The sequence below is a fragment of the Aquarana catesbeiana genome, linkage group LG05, assembly GCF_042186555.1.
Source record: "Aquarana catesbeiana isolate 2022-GZ linkage group LG05, ASM4218655v1, whole genome shotgun sequence".
Taxonomy (NCBI): domain Eukaryota; kingdom Metazoa; phylum Chordata; class Amphibia; order Anura; family Ranidae; genus Aquarana; species Aquarana catesbeiana.
The window spans coordinates 414,710,999-414,736,427 of record NC_133328.1 but is presented as its reverse complement, the minus strand read 5'-3'; the positions used below and the strand labels follow the sequence as shown (position 1 = coordinate 414,736,427).

General features: G+C 42.2%; 1 protein-coding gene across 1 annotated transcript in view; it reads right to left on the bottom strand.

Annotated features, from left to right (window-relative positions):
* Positions 1-6,845: 6,845 nt before the first annotated feature.
* Positions 6,846-25,429, bottom strand: part of LOC141144996 (glyoxylate/hydroxypyruvate reductase B-like) — a 50,777-nt gene continuing 32,193 nt past the window's right edge. The window contains exons 3-6 of the mRNA XM_073631185.1: positions 16,531-16,702; positions 14,888-15,066; positions 13,010-13,106; positions 6,846-8,186 (exon numbers count right to left, since the gene is read on the bottom strand). Of these exons, the coding sequence (XP_073487286.1) occupies positions 8,030-8,186; positions 13,010-13,106; positions 14,888-15,066; positions 16,531-16,702 (605 nt within the window). The 3' untranslated portion in view covers positions 6,846-8,029. The remainder of the gene's footprint in view (positions 8,187-13,009; positions 13,107-14,887; positions 15,067-16,530; positions 16,703-25,429) is intronic.

Genomic DNA, 25,429 nt, shown 5'->3' with positions numbered 1-25,429 from the left:
GCCACTCATCCCAGGGGCGTAACTACAGGGGTAACAATTGCAATAGCGCACATGTTGCCCCTGAACACCTGGATGGGGGAGCATTTAGAGGAAAAAAATCCCCTCAATATTTCTCCTGCAGCCACTAAAAGTCTGCTTCTTCTCCTCTCCCTCTGTGGGAGTGGCTGCAGGAGGAAAATGGGGGGATTTGTTTCCCCTCCGATCCAGATCCTGCTGCCCCCGCGATCAGTGGGAAGGGCCCTGGCTGGAGGTCAGGGGGGCCTTCCATGGTTTCTTGCACCAGGGCCCTGAAGGTTCTAGTTACGCCACTGCTGATAAGTCAGCATGCCAACAATTAGGCTGGAAGGCCATTCTGGCCACAGGAGTGTACAGCCAGTACTCTGTAAATATGTCTTATCAATCATTTGTTTTTCACAATGAAAAGTCATTTTGTAATGAAAAAGTTGCTCAGCTATAATATTCTCCACAATGGAGTTTTGCCTCTTTGGCCAGGAATACTTCCACCTAAGTGTGTGGAGGTTCAAGGTTAAAAGGTGATAGCAGGTATGGTTAGTAATCAAAATATTGATCAAAAGAGAGGAGACTGTAAAGGAAATTTGTAAGTTCTGTATATAATTGCACACAGCACTAATAATGTTTTCATTACATGTTGCACTCTTTCGAGTCCTCATTAGAATTAGTCTGCCTATGTTACGCCCCTTGTTACCATAAACGTACAATTGTAATATTAATGTGATACCTACGTAATCATGTGCATGAAAACCTTCAATTGCGTCATAATAAAGCAGAACAGTAATTTGGAAAGATGCGGAGTGTATCTTTTGTGTCTGTTCCCTATTGAAGTATTATTATTAATTTGGAACCACTAATCAATATGAGGATAGGAGTTGCTTATCTATAAAATGTCCGGGTCAGAATATAGATAGATAGATAGATAGATAGATAGATAGATAGATAGATAGATAGATAGATAGATAGATAGATAGATAGATAGATAGATAGATAGATAGAGATAGAGATAGATATAGATATAGATATAGATATAGCTATATCTATATCTATATCTATATCTATATAGATATAGATATATCTATGTATAATTTTGTTACTCGGCTATGACTCTACTGGTCGATTGCTGTATTATTGTCTATCACTATTTTGCAATGCGAATTGTCTACTAGAAAGTATGGTTTTTTTTAGGGCTGGGGAAATTAAAGATTAATTCCTCGATTAATCGTTAATTTTTTTGATCGATCAAAATTCTTTTGATCGTTACTCATCTTCAGGGAGTTCCGTCGGAGATCCGGTGACGTCACGTACATCGACATCACCGGACTCCTCCACCCTTCCCCAAGTGCCTCCGTCTGCTAACGAAGGGAAGGGGGGAGGAGTCCGGTGACGTCGATGTCCGTGACGTCACCGGACAGCCTGGACAGTTATGGTAAATATGGATGTGGTTAACTGGGATCATTCAGTGAGCTAAGTGTATGCAAATTTGATAACCTCCGTTTTTAACATTGAGAAAAAGAAAGAGAGAAGTAGCGCCTCTAGTTAAAACTGCTTTATTCAATGCGGTAATAAGTACAATAGTCACTTACATATCAGCAAGGAACGGTGCTCTCAGTGAGCCGATGGCTAAAAGGCAGGCTGCAGATGGGACACAAGCTGGTAGGAAGCCGGTATTCCGTGGCTGCGAGTGAGGGCAGAGAACCGGGATGGGAACCGCCGCTCGTGCAGGGAAGGAACGGGCAGCTCGCTGAATCAGCATGTGACGTCAGCCGGGTGGATGGAAACACAATGCGTTTCAGAGCATGCGCAGCGGCCGTAGGGATAGAGAATAGATGGGAGAGCTTATATATGCGTGCGCTGGCTGCAAAACAACGCACTAGTGGCTAAACTAAAGGGCTTTAAGTATGGCATTAATTAATCTAAGTATTGCAGAATATAATAAAAACATACGTTGGGGTTAAAAAATGACAGTGACAATGAAATTAAAAATAGAATGACAATAATAATAAGGATAATTAATAAAAATAAAAATATGGCAGGAGATTCACAGACCTTCCCAAAATAGCATAACATTGATACACATATGGTAAACAGTATCATAATGACAATAGAAGATTCATGATAGTAAAGGTATTATGTCATGGTAAAGATATAAGTGAAAGAAATAATTGACAGATGTTAATAATAATGTAAAATTAACTTAAAAACAAAAATGACATTCATTAAAATGTATTAATTAGTTATAGCTAGATAAAAGAATATAAAAAGGGGATGACCAAAGATTTTGGCTGAACATCAAACCTCTAGCTGGCAGCTAGATGCACAATATGAAATTATACGTGGTAATAGTTTTAAAATAGATTCAATGTATACAGGTACCCGCATTCACCGTGTTTAAAAAGGCAACATGTAGGGGGTGTATGGTAGAACAATTATTATTGGATTGTAGTATTTAGTGTTGAGAGAGGGGGGACTAAAATGGGGGAATAGTCGAGTGTACTCCGAAAAAATTATACGACAGGGGATTATAAAATAGTGTTAATCTCCAGTTCCTTGTTTAAACCATTAGGGGCAAGTGTGTCCAAGGTGTATATCCAGAACGTTTCGCGTTCACACAGTCGCACGAAACGTTCTGCTTCAGGGGAGCCCCTGGGTATAGACTCAATGACCCAGACCTGAAGGCCCACTGTAGACTGGGCATGGTGTTCCAAAAAAATGACGTGGTACGCTATGTTGGTCGTTGCCCAATTCGACAAGGCGGCGGTGCCTCCCAAACCGTCGCCTTAACGGAAGAATTGTGCGCCCGACATATAACATCTGGCAAGGGCATATGAGGCAATAGACCACATAATCGCTGGAGCAATTATGAGAGTTGTCGAACATGAAAACCTTACCCTTGTGGGTAAAACTCTTTTGTCCATGATTGACAAAATGACAGGTCTTGCAGCGGGGTTTGTTGCACCTATACATCCCTTTAAGTGGAATGAGACAAAGAGGATGATCTTTCTTTATAGGTCTTAGCTTGCTGGGGGCTATTTTGTTTTTAAGGGTGGGGGCCCTCTTATAGGTGATCTTAGGTTTGTGGGGTAAAATGTCGTTCAGATGAGGGTCCTGCTTCAGAATGTTCCAATATTTACTGAGAATGCGTTCCATTTTTTTGTATTGGTCATGGAACCCTGTAATGAAATGTGCCACCTGCCCTTCAGGGGATTTTTTGGCCCTGGGTTTCTTTCCCAGAAGGAAGGTTTGGTAGGCCCCTTCTATCAATTCTGGGGGATAACCCTTTTCAGTAAATTTGTCTTTAAGATGTACACTTTGAGAGATGTCATCGCAATCTCTGGTGCAGTTTTGTCTAAGCCTGCAGTACTGTCCTTTCGGGATATTGTTTACCACCAAGGGGTGATGACAGCTGTCATAATGCAGGTAAGAGTTTTTTGTTTTTAAAGTTAATTTTACATTATTATTAACATCTGTCAATTATTTCTTTCACTTATATCTTTACCCTGACATAATACCTTTACTATCATGAATCTTCTATTGTCATTATGATACTGTTTACCATATGTGTATCAATGTTATGCTATTTTGGGAAGGTCAGTGAATCTCCTGCTATATTTTTATTTTTATTAATTAGCCTTATTATTATTGTCATTCTATTTTTAATTTAATTGTCACTGTCATTTTTTAACCCCAACGTATGTTTTTATTATATTCTGCAATACTTAGATTAATTAATGCCATACTTAAAGCCCCTTTAGTTTAGCCACTAGTGCGTTGTCTTGCAGCCGGCGCACGCATATATAAGCTATCCCGTCTATTCTCTATCACTACACTTGACAAAGGAGCGCGCATGCGCCCTACGGCCGCTGCGCATGCTCTGAAACGCGTTGTGTTTCCATCCACCCGGCTGACGTCACACGCTGATTCAGCGAGCTGCCCATTCCTTCCCTGCACGAGCGGCGGTTCCCATCCCGGTTCTCTGCCCTCACTCGCAGCCACGGAATACCAGCTTCCTACCAGCTTGTGTCCCATCTGCAGCCTGCCTTTTAGCCATCGACTCACTGAGAGCACCGTTCCTTGCTGATATGTAAGTGGCTATTGTACTTATTACCGCATTGAATAAAGCAGTTTTAACTAGAGGCGCTACTTCTCTCTTTCTTTTTTTTCTCATGGATGACTTCGAGTTTACTTTACTCCTAAGAAGAGCTGCCCTGTGCTGACTGCGATACCACCATCTTTTTTACCAGCTAACTACAGCTCCCAAAGACCTATTTATGGACCCATTGTTTTATGCACCTTTTAGAATGTCCCAGAGCTGTTTCTGCCTGACTGTTGTTGCTCTATCAGGTACTCCAAGAGCCTTTCTTATATGTTTTTTTTCCGTTTTTAACAATGTTGTCCTTAGAGGCTGATAAGCTGTGATTTATGCCGTGTGGATCGGCTTCTGCTGTTGCCATGACGGCAGCGCTTGCTACAGTTTGAATTTAAAACGTATTTGTGTGAACAGTGAAGTCATGGATTGTGGAAACTAACTAGTGTCGGATGATTGTATATAGTGTATACCACATTTAACACTGACTAATGCAGAGTTGCAATGCAAGGAGATCAGCTAAAAGTAGTTGGATCTGTATGTGCGTTATAATTAATCGAAATTAGTTGATTAATCGATTAAAAAAAAAAATCGATTAATCGAACACGAAAATTTTAATCAGTAACAGCCCTAGTTTTTTTGTTTAGTTGTCTCCATGGTTACCCGCTCCATAAGCTAGTCAGCACTTCCATGTATGTGTATACATATATAACCTATTCTAAGATGGCCCCCAACAGAGCCCAAGGAAGGAGCACGTATGCTCCAAACGCCCACTGACCTTGTACCCGGTAGTGACGTCATCCCTGAGTGTCTCCGTGCACCGCTGTGTTCCACAAGCTCTCTGGAAAGCGCAGCAAGCCATCGACACCTGGTACCATTCCGAGACAGAGCGGATGCTCCACTATACATTGCTGGTTATAATCGCTCATTTGTGAGTATTTTATATATACTTTTACTCATTAAAATTTATTACTGCACTTAGAAGGCGCTGCTTCTTGTTCTTTTCACGTTTCAGAGTTTCTTCTAGCTTTTCCCATCCTGCAGCCTCTGAAGACAGCTATTCTTGTCATTATATTGCCCAATTACCCAGTTATAATATAGAGATATTATACAGAGATAGAGAAATAAGTGTAAAGCCGAGGACACAATGTCAGCTCAGGTCAGATCTGCTGTACTAACAATCTGACAATAGTACAGCAATCTTCCCTGCTGAACTATTGTGTTTTGACTGGGGGACGGCCCCCCCCCCCCCGGCAGAACACTCCACCATTGGCTGAGAGCGCTGATCGAGAGGCGGTCAGCTGCAGGTTTTCCAGCATGCTCGTCCAATAGAAGCCTGCCAAACATACATGGGCCAAATGTAACCCAACATGCAGCCCATGTGTACAAGGCTTAACTCCAGTTTTGCAGAAAAACTCAATCCTATCTAGGTTGGCTATATACATTGTAAGCACTTATACAATTTTGTAGACTCGTTGTCTACGAGTGCTTTGTAGCACTAAATGAGAAACTGTTTGTTTTGCCATGTCCTTTTCAGATTGATTCCAGGGTCTGCCTGCATTCTAACCACCTTAGCGTTATAACTACCAATCCCAGTTTTCTGATGAGGAAAGCTGCAGTATCTGGATACCTTTTAGAGGGGCACAAACCTTAGGCAGTATCCTCCCAAAAGATACATTTCTATTGCAAGAGGAAGGTTAAAATTTGAAATGAGAAAACCAGCCTGCCAATCACAAAAGCAGAACATTACATTTCTGGGGGCATTATGTACACCAGGGGTGTGATAAATGCCTCCAGCTGCCATATTGGGAGGCAGCAGCATCAGAAAATTGCAGCGCTTGCAGATTAAATTAAAAGTTTGTTTTTAATAACATGGCCAGTTCTAAAAAGGCCTATATAGCACTTACAGTACATATGTTATATCATTTTTTTTAAACAAAAGTGGAGTTTTCCTTTAAATACTTCTTAACGAATATCCACTAATAATGTATACAATGTATACATTTTTTCTACAGTCTATTATGATTTTAAATAATTCGATTTCAAGCTCTAATGAGCAGGGCCCTCTGTTTCTTTTTATATTGAATTGTATTGTAATTGTACTCTCTGCCCCCATGTAAAGCGGTGCACAAACTTTTGACACTATATAAATCCTGTACAATAATATTAATAATAATAATATAGAGGTTTGTTTTATGTATTATTTCTTGATGTGGTAATGGTTATTTAATTTCATAAGCAGTAGTACCCTCTAAACCTCTCAGAAATACACATACTACTGTCTGAGAACCTGTTCATAAAGTGGACCTGTCATAATAAACAAGTTGTTTATTCCTTAGTTGCTTTAATCATCCTTTGGCTTTACTACAAAATGCATCGTAGACCCAAAATAAACATGCAGGTTGGGATTTTGAACTAACTTTTTTTAACTAACTTTTAGGTCAGTGGCTCACTAGTAAAGTCATAGGATGAGCAGGACAGCCAGGGGACTATCAACTTACAAATGATGGTCTGTTCATCAACATGGACTAATTGAAAAATCTCAGAATTGTCTTTGATCACAAGATTCATCTGCTGTGAAATATAAATATCTGGATTTGATTATTGTACACGGGCAACAAAGAGAGTTCTTGGTACACATTGATACATTATTCTCAATTTATTAAATTAGGAAGTTCTTTAATGGCTTTCCTTTATTTTATTATTTCTAACAATAAAAAAATAAATAAATCAAAAAGCAGATCACTGTATTCTAATAAATCTTTATTTATGAAGCATTTCAACATTTCAGTTGGGTACAATGAAATGAGGAACATTATTGCTTGACAGCAGCGATAAATTCAAAGTTTACAAGTTAGGAGTATGACAATGGAACACAAGACCCATGTTCATCTGTGCAGCATGTAATAAAGACTGTCTTACTACTATTTACAATGTCATTTATGATGTCACTGAAATCTCATTGTCATCAACTGACACTCTGTTCCTAGTAGTATACCAAAGACCCTCAATGCTTCCATGCTGAAAACAAAGTAACTAGGGATAGGGAAGGTGAAAATGGAGGGTCAGGGAGCTGCAGCCTGATTGGGATGTAAGGGCTATGTAGGAAGTAATTATGGCACACAATAAAACATTGTTACTACAGGTGGGAGGTCAAACAGTGGGGTGTCAATGAAGCAAGAGTGCATAGGAAAATAATCCAGGCAGCAATCAAAGCAATGGGGTTGATTTACTAAGGGCAAATACGTAGGGGTCTCAAACTGGTGGCCCTCCAGCTGTTGTGAAACTGCAAGTCCCATCATGCCTCTGCCTGTAAGAGCTATGCTTGTAACTGTCAGCCTTGCAATGCCTCATGGGACTTGTAGTTTAGCAACAGCTGGAGGGCCACCAGTTTGAGACCCCTGCACTCATTAGTAAATGTGGTAAAGTTTCCCTTTGTAAAGTATACCCCATCAGTTGCAGGGGAAATAAAAAAAGCAGCATTTTTGCTTGCAAATAATTGGGTGATGGAAATCAACAGAGCTTTACCACATTTACTAAGCTCTGTGAAAACCAGCAAACATTTACTCTTTTGTTGAACTTAAAGAAAAGTTGTAGTGAGAGAAATATGGAGACTGTCATTATTTACCTCCTTCAGAAGGCCCAATCATTTCTGTGTCACTGACCCAAAACAAGCAAACGGATAAGTAAAGTCAGAGCTTTTATTTCTGCACACTTGTTCTGAGTTTGTGGCTTAGAAAGTACCAAAGTCACTGGATCAGTATGACAGCCAAATAACTAGTATTTTCCAGTAAGTCCAGTCAGTACTACCGTAGTAACCTCCATAGTTCTCAGTACAGGTTCCCGTTTATGAATTTTAAACAGCAGTGGAAAGTATTTATAATTTTTTCCACCTATGGGTTTATTTTCAAATTTATATAAGCTAGTTGATTACAAAGCATTAACTATGTCGTTTACAGGCAGACCTTTGAGGATGCCTGCTGCATTTAGTACAACCTTTTCAGCAACTCTCCTTCTTGTCTTATCTGTTGCATTCCCTACATGTGGTGTCAGAATAAGATTCTTCACTGTCAGCAAAGGATGATCTCTACAAACAAAAAAGTCATAAATAGTAGTAATAATAATTTAATAACAACTATAATATTAGCAGTAACAATGAGAGTAACCATTTAATATTAGCAGTTGTACTAATAATATTATTAATAGAAGACATAGACAAGTAAATAGTAAGCAACAAAAGAACAAAAACATTTTTAACGTTTTTGCCACATAAACATAAAAATGTAAATGCATACATTAGTTGAGGCTGTGTATGAAAATAATGGTTGCACTACACATATTAGGTATCACTGCACACACCAGAGTGAGGCTGCATTCCCACCTGAGCGTAGCGTCCTTGAGCATTTTTCTGCTCGACTTTGGCACATTTTTATGCGCATATTTATACAGCGTTTTTGAGCTTTGGCTTTTTTTTTAGCCAGTAGAGAAAACTATCATCTGTTGCTAGGTTTACTACTACTACCACCATCACCACTACTACTATCTGTAAAATAAATACACAAATAGATAAATAATTAATCCCTAAAAAATAAATAAACAAGTTGTTATTATTATTATTAATAATAATAATAATAATAACTATTTATTTATTTTGTTTGGGTGTTTATTTATTATTATTATTAATAATAATAATAATAATAATAATAATAATAATAATAATACTACATTTAATATTTTTTTAAGGTTAGGGGTTAATTATTTATTTATTATTACATATTATTAATTTATATACAGTATTATTTATTCGTTATTTACAATGATTGTTAGTTATTTGTGCATTTATTTTACATTTATTTATTCTAATATTATTACAATTTTTTTTTTCTTAAACTTGTTCATTTGAGCAGAAAATCAAACAAAAACATGTAACAAAATGTACAAATGTGCACAAAAACACGCAAATGGTGCATTTCCATTAATTTCAATGTGGATAACAAAGCGCAAAGGTGCCCAATTTGAGCTACAAAAAAAGCTCCAGAACTTTTTTGAGCTTCAGGCGTTTGGCTTCAGGCAGCTTGGAGTGGAGATGTTAACCAACCCCATAGAGAATAATTGATTTTTTTCTCCTTCAGCCTTTTGGAGCTTCGAGCTTCAAGCTACAAAATGCTGAGGTATGAATGGGGCCTGAGAGCAATAATTCTGAGGCCATCATTCCAGGTTAACTCTAAACTGATGATCTGTAAAAGCTTTTAAGGCATCACCTATGGACAATATTGGGTTGCCGTTTTACAAACGTGCCTTATTTTAAAGCTTGACATGTTTGGTATCTATTTACTTGATATAACTTCATCATTTATATTTTACCAAACAAAAAAGGATATACCGTATTTATCGGCGTATAACACGCGCCGGCGTATAACACGCACCCCAAGTATAGGAGGGAATTTTAAGGAAAAAAACTTTTAGGAGTAAAGTTTAAGGAAGAAAAACTTACATTAAAATGCCCATCAATGCAGCGTTATCGGTGTCCATCTGCAGCTTTTTCAGTGTCAGTGCAGCCTTGCTCCAGTGTCTATTGCAGCCTTGTCAGTGCAGCTTTGCCCCAGTGCAGAAGTGTCAGTGCAGCCTTGTCAGTGCAGCTTTGCCCCAGTGCAGAATTGTCAGTGCAGCCTTGCCCCAGTGTCCATTGCAGCCTTGTCAGTGCAGCTTTGCCCCAGTGCAGCCTTGTCAGTGCAGCCATGTCAGTGCAGCCATGTCAGTGCAGCCATGTCAGTGCAGCCTTGTCAGTGCAGCTTTTCTCCAGTGCAGCCTTGCCCCAGTGCAGCTTTTCTCCAGTGCAGCCTTGCCCCAGTGCAGCCTTGCCCCAGTACAGCTTTGTGGGATCGCCGCGATCCCTGCCGACATACACAGCGTATGTGTAAATTCAAATATGGCGCCGAGACTGCAGACACTCGGTGGAGCCGAGAGACACATACCCGAGAGTCCTCGGCTTTTCTCACACATGGCTGTGTATGTCGGCGGTGATCGCGGCAATTGCCGCGATCGCTCCGATCACACAAAATTGGGGGGGGGATCGGCCTATAACACGCACTCACGATTTTCCCCTGATTTTCAGGGGAAAAAAGTGCGTGTTATATGCCGATAAATACGGTATATATTGTGTTTTTGTGTATAGTATGTGCATGTATTTTTTTTACTGTAAATAGGGGATTGATAAGCATGTGCTCTAATATGTGACTACAATATTGCAACTACCAACATTTCATTTTCCAGGGTCTCTGCTTTTAGAAAATATATAATGTTTGGGGGTTTTAACTAATCTTCAGGCCTAAAATTAGAATTTTAGCAAGTGTGCAAAATATGCAAACACAGCTCTGTCAGCAGAAGGGTTAAAACAAATCATAGATCATTCCTGTATCACTCAACATTGTGGAGTAATTACATTTCCAAGTTCGCAACACAGTTAGGCCAAGTTTGATCAACTAAGCTGCATTTTGACAACCCTCCTATTGCCCCATCCAAATTGAAAAGGCTGCCAGGTGGGGTTATACACCTGCCACAGCTGCGAAGTCTGTCTGGGGCCTGCTACTGCTGGGATGGTCCTGTGCTGTCTGTCCTGCGGGAAGAAGCCGGACAATTGAGAAGAATCCAAGGGAGGACCCGTCTTGGAAGGGACTATGCGGAGCGCTGGTCTGGAGAGGGGCCTGGTGACTCGATTGGAGGACGCATCCTAGATTGCCCACACAAGTACTGCCGGGTCGACTTAAAGGTTCTGGTACTGTGTTTGCTGTTCATCGAAAACGACTACATCCTGTGGCAGAGGATCGTATGAGTTTGTCCCACCAAAGTCTGTGGCAGAGACTTTTTGTTTGTGCTGCGTTCCGGCTGCTAGGTCAGTGAGAGAAACCTATCCGGGCGGGCAAAAGATTTAATCCTAAGCTGAGGATACATTCATCTTAAAGATTTAAATTCCTTGACGCTTCGCCAAGAAAAGGTATTTGAACAACCCTGTAACTCTCCTTCTACCTCTTTCCTGCTACTTCTTCCAGTTATCCCCATTAAAGCATTGAAAAAGTACTCAAGTGACTGGTGCCTACATTGCCTCGCAGTAAACTCAGCGGAGACCCCTAGACCCTGTGTTGGTGAAATTACAAGTAACAAGATGACGGTAACAGCCCGCTTTAAACTAGCAGCTCCACCGAGAGTTAGTGCTACACTCATGAAAACCTATTTTCATTAAAATCAATGAATGCTTTCACACTGGTGCAGTGATTGGTGAAAACACGCCCCTGTCCATTGAAATGAATGGAAAGCGCTTAAAAAGCTCCTGAAAAGCTCTTCAAAAGTGCTCAGTGTTTTACTGGCAGTTTACAAGCGCCTCTGTGTGAAAGGGGCCTTACGCTTCAGACATACACTGATGACTGTACACTGTGAACAGGCTGTTTGTTCCTGCATCCCTAGTCAGCAGGTGCTTTGTGTAAGCAGGCAATTCAAGTCTATGAGAATGCAGCAGCTACAATGACACAGACAGGCACATACATACACACAGCTAGCCATACACTAATTCGTTAGAAATTTTGAATGTTTTCAGAATGTTTGTTTGATTTTCCACTTGTGGGGTCAAATCAATATTAGTTTTTGACTGCAGTGATTAGACAATTTGAAGGAGCGGGATGGAAAATTATTCTCGCACAAGCAAATTTCTAACAGTGAATGTGGTTTTCATTTGGGCAAGTCAATTCACTCCAAAAATGAATGTTAAAAGTAAACTTTATTTGAAGTACTTTTTTGTGATCTTTGAGGATCTTTACATGAGAAGTTTGGGGTATTTAAAAAACAAACAAACATATACAGTGAACTCATCTTTATGCTGCAGCATTGGTCCCATGTTGTGTCTGAGCCCGAGTACTGAGAGATCACATGGCCGCTGATCAGTCAGTTCTCTTCTTGCAGCAGAGAGCAGTGACAGTCAATCACTGCCCTCCACTCTGCCCCTCCAGTACTCACTGGAGTGCCGGGCAGTAGAAGGGGCAGGCACAACTAGCTTCAGCTCTCAGCCATGCCCTGAGAGGTGGAGCCAGCTGTCACTCAGGCAGCTGAGTGGATTCCAACAATATGGTCCGGATCTTTCCAGAGCCTGGAACGACTCTGTAACCTCAGCTGATAGCGGATTATAGCAAACTATAACCTGACTCTAGGTCACAGGAGAGCAAAAGTAAGTGCACTCCTATGACCCAGAAAAGAAGTATGGCCAAAAAAAAAAATGTGGTCGTACTTCTCTTTTAAGAATGAATAACTTCACATTATAAGCATTTAAAGAGGTCAGAATGGCACTTTGCAAATATTTTACTGCTTGTATGTAAATATATATTACTGTATATGTAAATAGTTTATTATCCATAATCTGGGCACAGGTGCAATTTATGAAGCTGTATTATACCTATTACCCTGTTTCCCCGAAAATAAGACCTAGCGTGATTGTCGGGGATGGCTGCAATATAAGCCCTACCCCCCAAATAAGCCCTACCCTGTTCCCCCGAAAATAAACCCTAACCTGAAAATAAGACCTACAAGGACTTTAACTAGGGCTTATTTGGGGGAGTAGGGCTTATATTGCAGCCATCACTGACAATAATGCTAGGTCTTATTTTCGGGGAAACAGGGTAACTACAATACCTGGGTTTCACCTATTACAAATGGGCAGCTTACACTTTACTCTCGGCTCTGAGTTGGATCAGGAGGACTGAACTGTGGACTTGACAAAGACATGTTTGATGTTTCTTAGTTCATAAATAATAAAATTATTCTCATATAGGTAGCTTACTTGTAGCAGTGGTGAAAATGGGGTAAAATATAGTCAGAGCCAGTCGCCTGTAAAATAACACAAAATTAAGCATTCCGGCACCTCACCTTGGTAGGGGTTCTGGATAGGTGACATCTAGAGCTGCAGCCTTAATAACTCCATGTTTCAGGGCATCTACCAGTGCATCCTGGTCTATGACTTGGCCTGAAATAAACAGTTGTTTATAATTTTATCATAAATATTAATAACAATCTATTAAAATGTATTTAAATCCAAATACAAAAATGTAATATACTGTAATTTGCCAATCCATAGTGGCTGCAATTTTTTTTTTTTTTTTACTTTTTTACTTTATTTTCATCTGGTGATCCAGCCAGTAACACACTTCCTGTCCTAGGGTGGCTTCACTCTATGGAGGAGCACTAGAGACACGCTTGGACAGCAGCATTGTCAATAAGGGGAGAGGGTACTGTTAGGTGCACTAGCAGATTTGGATGGATTTGATTAACAAATTAAAGCCGAATCAAACTCCACCTAACACTTTTCAAGCAATTTCAGCAATAGTTTTGTTCCTTTGGGATAAAGGTTTTCCATAAATGAATAAAAGATGACCATTCTAAGCACCCCTGTCAGTGTTAAATGGTTTGTCTCAACCCTCTGAAACTTTTGTTGAACTGCTTGTTCTGTTAAAGTGTAAGTTCACCTTTACAGAAAATCTGTAAGGTGAACTCACACTGCACCCCTCCCCATCCCCCCCAGTCCAACTGTACCTGAGGCCGGCGATCACCTGCTAGGCGACATCGTGTCGCCGCTTCACTGGTCCGAAGATTTGAAATCCTCACGGCTCTCTCTCTTCTTCTCCCCCACTGACAGGATGGGCTAGGCTGGTTCTGGTTGGTCAGCGCAGTCCAAGTGATGGCGCCAACCAATTAGAATGCCTTCTATACTTACCTTTACGAGGTACGTTTAGCAGATTAAGCTGCGGGGATTTCAAATCCCCAGACCTGTGATTCTGCGACCTGATGTCTCCTAGCGGGTGATCGCCAGCCTCAGGTACAGCGGGACCGGGGGGGGGGGGGGGGGGGGCGGTCCAGTGTAAGCTCACTTTACAGATTTTCTGCAAAGGTGAACTTACCATTAAAGGAAGTTGACTATAAAAACACAAACACGTTACCAGTCCATGTGCTGGTCAGACAAAACTTCCAAGTTCAGCTGGTAATCCTGATTAAAAAAGAAGGAGCACATCTTCTGTCACTAAGGGCGCTGCAGCTCTCTTGTTAATCCACTGGGTGATGGAATAGAATCTATGCAAACAAAGAAAGGAAAAGAGCGCACGACCACCCTAGTATGATACTGTTTATTTAAACAATGTATAAAAACAATCCATAGATTGCACTCACAATTCCGGGTACAAACGAAGGCATATAGTACAAAAGTACTCCTCTCCCAGATGGCCACTGCAGGGGATGACAAGTGGATGGGGAACATCCAACCTCCACAATGCTGGATGGCCATCTGGGAGAGGAGTATTTATGTACTATATGCCTTCATTTGTACCAGGAAATATGAGTGCAATCTATGGATTGCTTTTTATCATTTGTTTAAATAAACAGTATCACACTAGGGTGGCTGTACGCTCTTTTCCTTTCTTGTTTGCAAAGGACGTTGACTTACTGGCAGGATTACTAGGTCAAAATAGAGAAAAAAGCATAAAAAAGTTAAAACTAATGCAGTCACCACATTTAAGAATTGGTAAGCTGTAATACATTATATTTTTGCTTTTTGGTTTCCACATTACAAGTACACCGCGGTACATTAAAAATGTACATATGTTCAGGTGTACAGGTGTGAATGCATTCATAAGTGCTACACAAAAACATGTTTTTAAACCTATATTTTATAAAGGAATTAGTAATGGACACCAAGTCAACGTTCAAATGAATTTTAAAATGTTTACGTGTATGTAGAGAATTTACTTAATGTACCTCGGCTAATGTTGATAAGAGTTGCTGTGGGCTTCATCAGCTGAAGCTGCTCCCGTCCAATCAAATTGTGGGTTTTTGAAGTCAGGATGACAACCACCATCACAAAATCACTTTTCTGGAGCAAGTCCGCAATATCACTGCAGTACTCAGCACCCACAGCCAATTCTTCCTCCACAGCCCTGTTTAAGAATAATGTCAGCAACATTATTATCGTGTGATTACATTGAATAAACTGTAGCATTCAAAATACAGTTATGCTTGTTTTACTAATTTTAAATTTAATTTTCTAGCAGCTTGGAACAGAGACTTGGGCTGTGAGGTTGACTCCACAGAATAGGCCAAGGCTTTCACTTTTTCACATAAATCCACACACTCCTGTTATTCCCAGGAGAAAAATTACAAAGTAGTTACTAGATGGTATAGGGACACCTTTCTCCCTCCACCGTATATATCCTCAGGTTTCAGATAAATGTTGGAGATGTGGTCATGCAAGAGGTTCCTATTTACACATTGGGTGGGAATGTAGTGAGATTCAATTCCTTTGGCAGACAATTTTCTACATATTGTGTATATAATGAAATCTATGATGATTCATTATCTCCTTCTGAAACCACCCTTTTGCCCATCTTGCCAGGCTCACTGCGTAAACAAAAATCCAGTCTTCTTCATTATTTCCTATCTGCAGGTAGGTAGCTTTATACTGTCTCTTTGGAGATCCCTACACACCTTCCCTTTCAAATTGGGTACACATAGGGAATAATATTATGCAGATGGAAGAACTCCTAGCACAAGAACACAAATCATTAGAAAAATGCTCTTTATGGACTACCTATATATCGTATTCCTCATCAGATACTTTCAAGTTGGGTTCACACTAGAGCGAATTGGATGCGGGTTTCTCTATGGAGCCGGTTCACATATCTCTGCAGCAGCTCCAGTGCGATTTGCACAGAAGCCCTGTGCGTCTTTTGGTCCGTTTCAGGTCCGAATTCAGCCAAAAATTCGGGCTGAAATAGGACCTGAATTGGTGAACGATGACGCACCGGACTCCTGCTGTGAGCCGCTGCATGCTCATATGTGAACCCAGCCTTAAAGATAGGTTAAGAAAGCTGTTATAGCCTTCCTACTTTGAATTGAGCCCTTGACCTTGTCTTTTTCTCTCGCTGTCTTCTTCTCTATCTGTTCCCCATTCAAGTTTTCTTCTTTCTGGTTCATGCCTTATGTAATATATGTAATTTATATTGGATTCCAGTATATATAGATGTCACAGGACCTTTTTCATGGATGGTGCTCCCTGTGCACCCCTTTTGTTCTCCATTCATAGAATGGTATGTATAAGTTTATGCTAACTTTTTTTGACATATTCCTGTCTCATATCAATATTCTCTGACGTGTATATAATATATATATATATAATAATATATGTAAAAAATATATATGTAATATGTGTTATTTTAAACGGACATTTTTGGACCACTTTAGTACCTGTCTTTTCGCACTTTTTTTTTTTTTTTTTTTTACTGTAAGCTTGCTGTTATGCTTATAACCAATAAAAATATATTCAACTTTAAAACAATACTTGGTCATTATTTTTAATCTTCTTTGATAATTTTTTTTATTAGTTATGAGAAAAGACATTTCACCTTCTGTTCCTGTTATGGTAAAGAATTCTCATTCTAAAAGCCTTGGCACGCTGAGCTATGCTGTAGCCAATACTGCCCATTCCAATAATGCCCAGTGTTGCATCTGTGATGTCATCCCCCACACAGTTAAAATCAAACTCTTTTGTATCTGGTGAACATGAAATCCTGTGACCTGTGAAAAAAAATAGGACCTGGGTAAAAAAAGGATATACACTTTAACAAGCCCAAGCACAATATTACAGAACCCACAAGCACTGTGATTTAAAGGGACACACTCTTTTTTTTATAAAAACCCAACAAAATGTCATATTTACCTTCCTAATGTAATTACAAAATTATTTTAATATTCTACTGAATTTGCAGCTTAAATAACAATGATATCTGATGGTTCTGTCATGAAGGTGCTTTTTCGGGTCCCCGTTTTACAGTTCTGCACCTGTGTTGTCTCCTTGTCACATTAGCTTCCAATGGAGATGACAAGTAGATATTTCCACACACATCACATGGGCATGCAGCCACCACTGGAGTGCATGCATGCAGATATGAAGTGTCTACAAAGTGACAGCAGAAGATTAGAAGTAGGGATGGGCCAAACACCCCCGGTTCGGTTTGCACCAGAGCATCTCGAACAGGCAAAAAGTTCTAGTGAACATGCAAACTCTATTAAAGTCTATGGGACACGAACATGAAAGTCCTAATTTTAAAGGCTTATATGCAAGTTATTGCCATAAAAATTGTATGGGGACACGGGTACTGCCCTAGGGGACATGTATCAATGCAAAACAAAGTTTTTAAAAACAATAGTTTTTAAAGGAGCAGTGATTTTTATGATGCTTAAAGTGAAACAATAAAAATGAGTATGCCTGTAAAGTGGCGCATCTGTGCGATGTATAGAACATGCTGCAGAAATAATGACATTTCTAAAGGAAAAAAATATGATTTTTTCGTCATACTTACCTGTAAAATCCTTTGCTTTGAGTACATCATCGGACACAGAGTTAGGCTAATATTCTTTACCTACTGGGTTATACGCCAACTCTAGGTGAATGGACACTGGTAGACAAAGTCTTAGACAGGAAGTGATCCCCTATATAACCACTCCCATACAGGAAGTACTTCAGTTTTGTAGCAAGCACTGAATCCTCAAAAAAAGAGGGGAGGGATATCTGTGTCCCATGATGTACTCAAAGAAAAACATTTTACAGGTAAGTATGACGAAAAAATCCTATTTTCATTTTCATACATCATGGGACACAGAGTTAGGCTTATATTCATTACCTACTGAGACGTCCCAGAGCAAAAGCCTTGAGGGGAGGAAGGCACCCTGCCAAACAATAGCCATCAGACCTTATACAGCAGGCCACAGTACACTTCGGCCGAAATCCTCGGTTGCTCGAGCGTCCAGTTGATAAAATTTTGTGAACGTATGCACTGAAGACCAGGTAGCAGCCTTACAAATCTGAACCACAGATACCTGATGGCAAAAAGCCCTACACCCCTGGTAGAATTGAGCTCTCACGCTAAAGGGAGGAGCTTTACGCTTCAGACCATAGGCCTAAATAACCAATTGACGGACCCAATTGGCAATGGAAGCTTTGGAAGCTGCCTACCCCTTCTTGGGTCCTTTTGGTAAAACAAAAAAGGAGTCTGATCCTTGGATCTCCGCAGATCTAAACAAATAAACCTTGACTGCCCGGACAACGTCCAAGGAATGCAGTCTTCTCTCTTCCGCTGAACGAGGCTGAGAGAAAAAAGAAGGCAAAATAATGTCCTGACTTAAATGAAAGGCTGACACCACTTTTGGCAAAGAGGATGAAACAGGTCTTAACAGGACCCTGTCATGGTGAAGGATCAAGTATGGTTCCCTGCATGAAAGGGCCGCCAACTCCAACACCCTTCAAGCCAAGGTGATGGCCATCAGGAAGGCTAGCTTGCGTGACAGCAAGTCTAATGGAATTTCCTTGATAGGCTCAAATGGCTGTTTCTGTAACACAGACAGCACCAAGTTCAAGTCCCAAGGACACATAGGTGACCTAATGGGGGGAAGAAAACGAGTTGCCCCCTGCATAAAGGTTCGGACCAGCGAATGGGAGGCTAAAGGTCTTTGGAAGAATACTACAGGGCCGAAATCTGACCTCTGATTGTACTCAAAGCCAATCTGATTTCCACAGCTCACTGTAGAAAAGAGAATTCTCCCAATCACGGATTTCCGAGGATGAAATTTTTTGGCTTTACACCAAGCAATATAAGTCTTCCAGACCTTATGATAGATCTTCCTAGTGACAGCTTTTCTAGCATTCACTAGGGTAGATACCACTGGTATATATATGAACAAAAAAAGTATTTCTCCTGCACTCGTGTAGGCGGTATAAGTATGGATGGTAGTACTTTCAAATGGTGGGAAGTAAAGGATGATCGTGCGTGTTCCGCTGCCTAAACTGACCAGGGGTGGTCCAAGGAGCCCGAGTGAAAGAAAGGGGGGTGAAAGGCACGTGATCTAATGCTTGAATCAAGATAATACAGTTTATTCTTATACAAAGTGGATAAATACAAACAAAAGTTACTATGTTTTCATAAAAACTAGGTTACAAAATATACATTAACAATTGGGCATGTCTAAATTGTTAATGTATATTTTGTAACCTAGTTTTTATGAAAACGTAGTAACTTTTGTTTGCATTTATCCACTTTGTATAAGGATAAACTGTATTATCTTGATTCAAGTGTTATATCACGCACCTTTCACCCCCCTTTCTTTTACTTAGATACCACTGCTCCTGAGAAGCCATGGTCCTTCAACACCCTGGCTTCAATAGCCATGCCATCAAATTTAAAGACTGTAAATTGGGGTGGAATATAGGACCTTGAGACAGTAGATCGGGGTGACGTGGAAGCGTCCATGGCCCATCTATTGTCAGTCTCACAATATCCGGGAAGCAGGGCCTTCTGGGCCAGGCTGGTGCCACCAGAATGACTGGAACCCCCTCTCTCAGAATCCTGTACAACCAATGTAGAAGGAAAGGGATCAGAGGGAGAGCATAAACCAGGAAGTAGTGGCTCCATGAAACTACCAGAGCATCTGCTCCAATTGCCAGAGGATCCCTTGTTCGGGACACAAACTGCTGTAGCTTGTTGTTGAACCTGGATGCCAATAGGTCGACCTCTGGCCACCCCCAACACTGGCAAATTTCCTGGAACACCCCTGGGTGAAAGGACCATTCCCCTGGACAGATCTGCTGGCGGCTGAGATAACCTGTTGTCCAGTTCTCTACTCCCAGGATATGGACTGCCGATAGAATCGGTACATGTCCCTCTGCCCAGGCTAGTATGTGGATCACCTCCTTCAGAGCTGAATGAACTGGTACCGCCTTGGTGGTTTATATAGGCCACTGGAGTGGTATTGTCAGACTGAACCCTGATAGGGCAGTCCTGAAGCTCCACCATCCAGGACCGTAGGGCCAGACGTACTGCCCGTAACTCCAGGACGTTGATGGGCAGGATCTGTTCTGTCCTTGACAATTTCCCATGAGCTGTGAGCCCCTCTAGGGTCGCTCCCCAGCCTGAGAGACTGGCATCTGTAGTCAGTACTCTCCAAGTTACCGGGAGAAAGGATCTTTCCTTTCGCAGGTTTTGATCCTGCAACCACCAGTTTAGGCTTAAGCATGCCCGAGGAGATAAGAACATTGGATAATCCAGGGCTTGTCCTCTCCTGTTCCAAGCCAACAAGATGTCTTGTTGTATAGGCCTGGAATGGAACTGGGCATAGGGAACTGCCTCAAGGAGGACACCATCCTTCCTAGAAGATTCAGACAGAGCCGAATGAAGGGTTGTCTGGTGCCCCTTATCTGACGCACCTGATCCTTCAGGGCACAGATCCTTACGGGTGGAAAAAATACCCTTGCTTGGACCGTATCTAGGATCAGACCTGAATACTTCAGACTTTGAGCTGGTCTCAAGGCTGACTTTTCAGTATTTATGATCCAGCCTAAGTTTTCCAAATACCGCACTGTGCAGGTTATGCTCCATTCTAGAGCTTGTAGTGAGTGATCTCTGAGCAGGAGTTCATCCAGATACACAAGCACCAAGATCCCTTGGGCCCTTAAAAGACCCAGTACTGGTGCTAGGACCTTTGTGAACACCAGGGTATCTGTGGCAAGCCCGAAGGGTAGAACCACAAACTGAAAATGACGTTCCTCTACTGCAAATCGCAGAAACCTCGATGGAGGCTAGAAAGTCTCCCATCTGGAGTGAGGCTACTACTGAGTGGACAGAATCCATCCAAAAGGACTGGATTAATAGATACTGGTTCAGGGATCTTAGATCCAAAATGGGCCTTGTGACCCCGTTTGGATTTTGAACCATAAACAGGTTTGAGTAAAACCCTGTGCCCCTTTCGGATACAGGAACCTGTACAATCACTCCTTGATGCACTAAATAATGTAGTGCCTGAAACAATAAGTTTATTCTTGTAGGATCCGAGGGAATGCTGGATCTTAGAAACCTCTGAGGGGGAACCCCCCGCAACTCGAGCTTGTAACCGTGGGATATAGTTGAGGTGACCCACTCGTCCTGAACTATTGTTCTCCAAATGTCCGCAAAGTGCAGCAGCCTTCCCCCCACTGGATAGAGTGGCGGCGTCCCCTCAAAAGGAGGGCTTGGTGCTGGGTTTAGAAGAGTTTTGGACCCAGGGCTTTTTCTGACCCTGGCTTTACAGCTTGCCCCTGGCTCTAGCACCCCATTGGCAGTGGAACTGCCTTGGCACTGGGACACTTGAGGAAGCAGTCCCTGAGGTTTTAAACGAGGGACGCCTGGTGCTTTTCTTCACAGGAAGTAGAGAACGCTTCCCTCCGGAAATTTTTTGGATATATTTGTCCAAATGATCACCAAATAAACGTTCCCCATGAAAGGGGAAACCTGCCAATAACTTTTTACAAGGAAGCTCGGCTGACCAGTTCTTAAGCCACAAAAGTCTGCGCCTATGTACAGACAAGAGAGCCAAACGAGAAACCTGCTGTATTGAAACCTTTAAGGCATCAACAGCAAATCACAGCTATCGAGGAATATCTGTCTTATTTTTAGCCAGATCATCCTCCTGGTTAGGCCTGTCAGACCGTCTGACCTGATCCTTTAAGGACTGGCAGATACCAATTGCTGCAACAGCTGGCTGAATAGCTAAACTGACCAAAGAAAAGAAAGCCTTTAATAATGACTCCAATTTCTTGTCAATAAGGTCTTTCAAGCCCTGTGCGTTATCTACCGGACAAGTTAAGTTCTTGTGTAAGGATGAGACTGCTGCATCTGCGGCTGGCATGCTCCACTTTTTAATGTACTTTTCATCCATGGGATATAAAAGGGAAAACCTCTTAGGAGGAAAAAATGTCAGGGCTGGGCAGGGCTACGTTTGTTCTATTTACTTTGAATATTAAACAAGTGTGATTTAACGGTACTTCTGTCTCGGTCTGTTTTAATGGTTTCTGACACAAAAATCCTGTCAGGATGTTCCCAATCAGCATACACCGCCTATTCCAACAGAGGGTGTAAGGGGAAAGTCTGTGCGGCCTGAAGAGGTCTCAGGGACCCCAAAAAGGACCAGGGGGGGTTCAGTGACCTCTGCAAGAGGCAACTTAAAAGCAGAACGAACCATCTCGGTAAGAGTCTGAATCAAAAGCCTCTGCGACCTAGAGGCAGACATCAACTGGATATCTTCTTGTCCATATTGCTCATCTGCCAGGCCCTCCACGGAATCCTGAGCTTTTAGCTCTTACCCATCCTCAACCCATTCCTGCTCAAAACTAGGAGGCTCTGGTGAGGGGGATCTGTTACATTCTTGCCACGCTGCGGGATGGAGGCAATCATGCCAGCAATCCTGTGCTCTAACCCGGCTAGGGCCGAGGACAGTTCATCCTTGGTGATAAGGGGTGAAGCAGCAGCGTTGACTGTAGGCACAATACCTACACCCTTGGTGATAAAGGGTGAAGCAGCAGCGTTGACTGTAGGCACAATACCAGATAGGCGCAGCGGCTCAGATTGCCTGGAAGCCTCTGGTCTTTCAGGGCACACAACACTAGGGATACGACTAGGTTCATCAGGAACTACTGATGACATAGGTGTGCCCTTCCCTGTAGTGTTAGTCCCGCCCCTCTTTTTTGAAGACATTTTTGAAGACATTTACAAGCCACAAAAAGAGAGTATCTGGGTGTAGTATTAACACACCTCAGAAGGGAAACCCTTTAATAGGGCTCACCAAGCCCCTATGCAACAATCCTGCTAAGCACCTTTAGCCTGCCAAGCAACACCTTGTGACTCACGTGACCTGGGTAAGGAAAAATGAACCGCTGCAAGTGCCTGGTTCAGAGCCTCCAGTGTATCCCACAGCTGCCTTCTGGAAGCACCACATGCTTGGCATACACAGCTTAAATAAGCTGGCTGTGCGCCAAGACGTTCTGCACATGCGTGCACACTCACATGCGCGGTCTCGGTTAATGGGCGCGACAGTATTCACGTATACTGCGAATCTTCGTGCTCCCAGATAAAGGCCGTGGTGCATGTGCGGCAAACAAACTGTTGAGCACAGTAGCGCTCTTGCGAATGCACGTGCGCCATGGCGAACCAAGAGGCAAAATGGCGCACCGTCGTGCGCCATTGTACAGGTAAAGAGCAACCAAACACAAGCAAAAAAAAGGTACACTTTGCAAACACCCACAGCTATCCCAAAACTCCCTCGTATGGTCACCGCACACAGGTGTCCAGCCTCTAGCTTGCTTGACTGATTGTTACAATCACTAGACACCCCACAATAAGTAAATAAAGGGGTTTCACATACCTGTCCAGGCGCAGGCAGCTTAGAAACTAAGATCCCAATCTTCACTCATCACTGCGGGTTCCTGTAAGTGAGGACCTTCAAGGACTGGGTACCCGTTTCATGTTTAGGGTCCTCCACTCCCTTGGACCAGCACCCTGCAGGAATGCCTTAGCGCTGTGGTGTCCAGGATTCCACTTCCCAGGGTCCAGCGCCCGGAGGTCGCATTATAGGCAAATCCTTGCAGGATCTTGAGTCTTCTTTGTGAGGCTCAGTTACCATTTCTCTAAGCATATAGAGCCTGTGTCAAATGGATCCGATCGGTCAATCCCTCGATTCATTTAAGAACCGTTTGTGGGACTAGAGACCTGGAGCTCAGAGAGCTCAAACAAACGTGCCTATCCACCTTGCAGACAGTGGTAAAAAACTGAAGTACTTCCTGTATGGGAGGGATTATATATGGGATCACTTCCTGTCTAAGACTTTGTCCACCTAGAGATGGCGTAAAACCCAGTAGTCCCATGATGTATGAAAAAGAAATGTAATTTAAACTTGCTTATGGCTGTAATGGATTGCCAGCTCCCGGCAATACAGACTTAAAAAAAAAGAAAAAATCGGTGTGGAGTCCCCCCCCCAGTCCATACCAGGCCCTTCGGGGCCTTGTATGGATTTTAAGGGGAACCCCATGCCAAAATTTAAAAAAGAATTGGCATGGGGTCCCCCCAAAATCCATACCAGATCCTTATCCGAGCAGACTGGCAGGTCAGGAAAAGGGGGGGCAAGAGCGATTGCCCCTCCTCCTGAAGCATACCAGGCCACATACCCTCAACATGTGGGGGTGGGTGCTTTGCCATGTTGATGGGGACAAGGGCCTCTTCCTGACAACCCTGGGCTGTGGTTGTCCGGGTCTGCGGGCAGGGGGCTTATCGGAATCTGGAAGCCCCCTTTAACAAGGGGCTCCCAGATCCAAACCCCCTCCATATGTGAATGGGTATCAGGTACATCGTACCCCTACCCATTGATCAAAAATGTGTCAAAAAGTAAGAAACACAGTAAACAGTTTTTGACAAGTCCTTTATTAAAAAATAAAAATAAATAAAGAATGTCCCTTGATGTAATCCACAGTCAATCACGCTGCCCACCGACTTGAAAAAAAAAAAAGCCCACTGTCATCTCTTCGGAGGCCATCGGCCATTTGCAGACAGCCGGTGGCCTCCCAAGAGATAACAGCGGGCTTTTTTTTCTATTTTTGCAGGTGATATTTTTGAAGGTGATGTGATTGATGATGGATACATCGAGGGACACTATTTTTTTTTCTTTTTTAATAAAGGAGTTGTCAAAAACTGTTTACTGTGTATTTCTTGAAACTTTTTTGGTGAATGGGTAGGGGTACGATGTACCCGGAACCCATTTACATGGGGGGGGCTGGGATCTGGGGACCCCCTTGTTAAAGGGGGCTTCCAGATTCCGATAAGCCCCACCCGCAGACCTTGACAACCACAGCCCAGGGTTGTCGGGAAGAGGCCCTTGTCCCCAACATGGGGACAAGGTGCATTGGGGGGCACCCCAAAGCACCCTCCCCATGTTGTGGGCATGTGGCCTGGTATGGTTATGGAGGGGGGTGCTCGCTTGCCCCCCCCTTTCCTGGCCAGCCAGGCTGTATGCTCGGATAAGGGTCTGGTGCGGATCTTGGGGGGGACCCCACGCAATTTTTTTTTATTTTGGCGTGGAGTTCCCCTTTCCATTTTTTGTTTTTTTTATTTTGGTGTGGAGTTCCCCTTAAAATCTATTCCAGACCCAAAGGGCCTGGTATGGATTTTGGGGGGAACCCACACCGTTTTTCCCTTAATTCTGTCATAGGGTTCCCCTCAGCCACTTCAATACTGGGCACTTTCACCCCCTTCCTGCCAAGACCAATTTTTAGCTTCCAGTGATCTCACACTTTGAATGACAATTACTCAGTCATGCAACACTGTACCTAAACAAAATTTTTATCATTTTTTTTACGCAAATAGAGCTTTCTTTTGGTGTTAATTATTCACCACTGGGTTTTTTCTTTTTTTGCGATAAAAGTAAAAAAAAAGCAAAAATTAAAAAAAA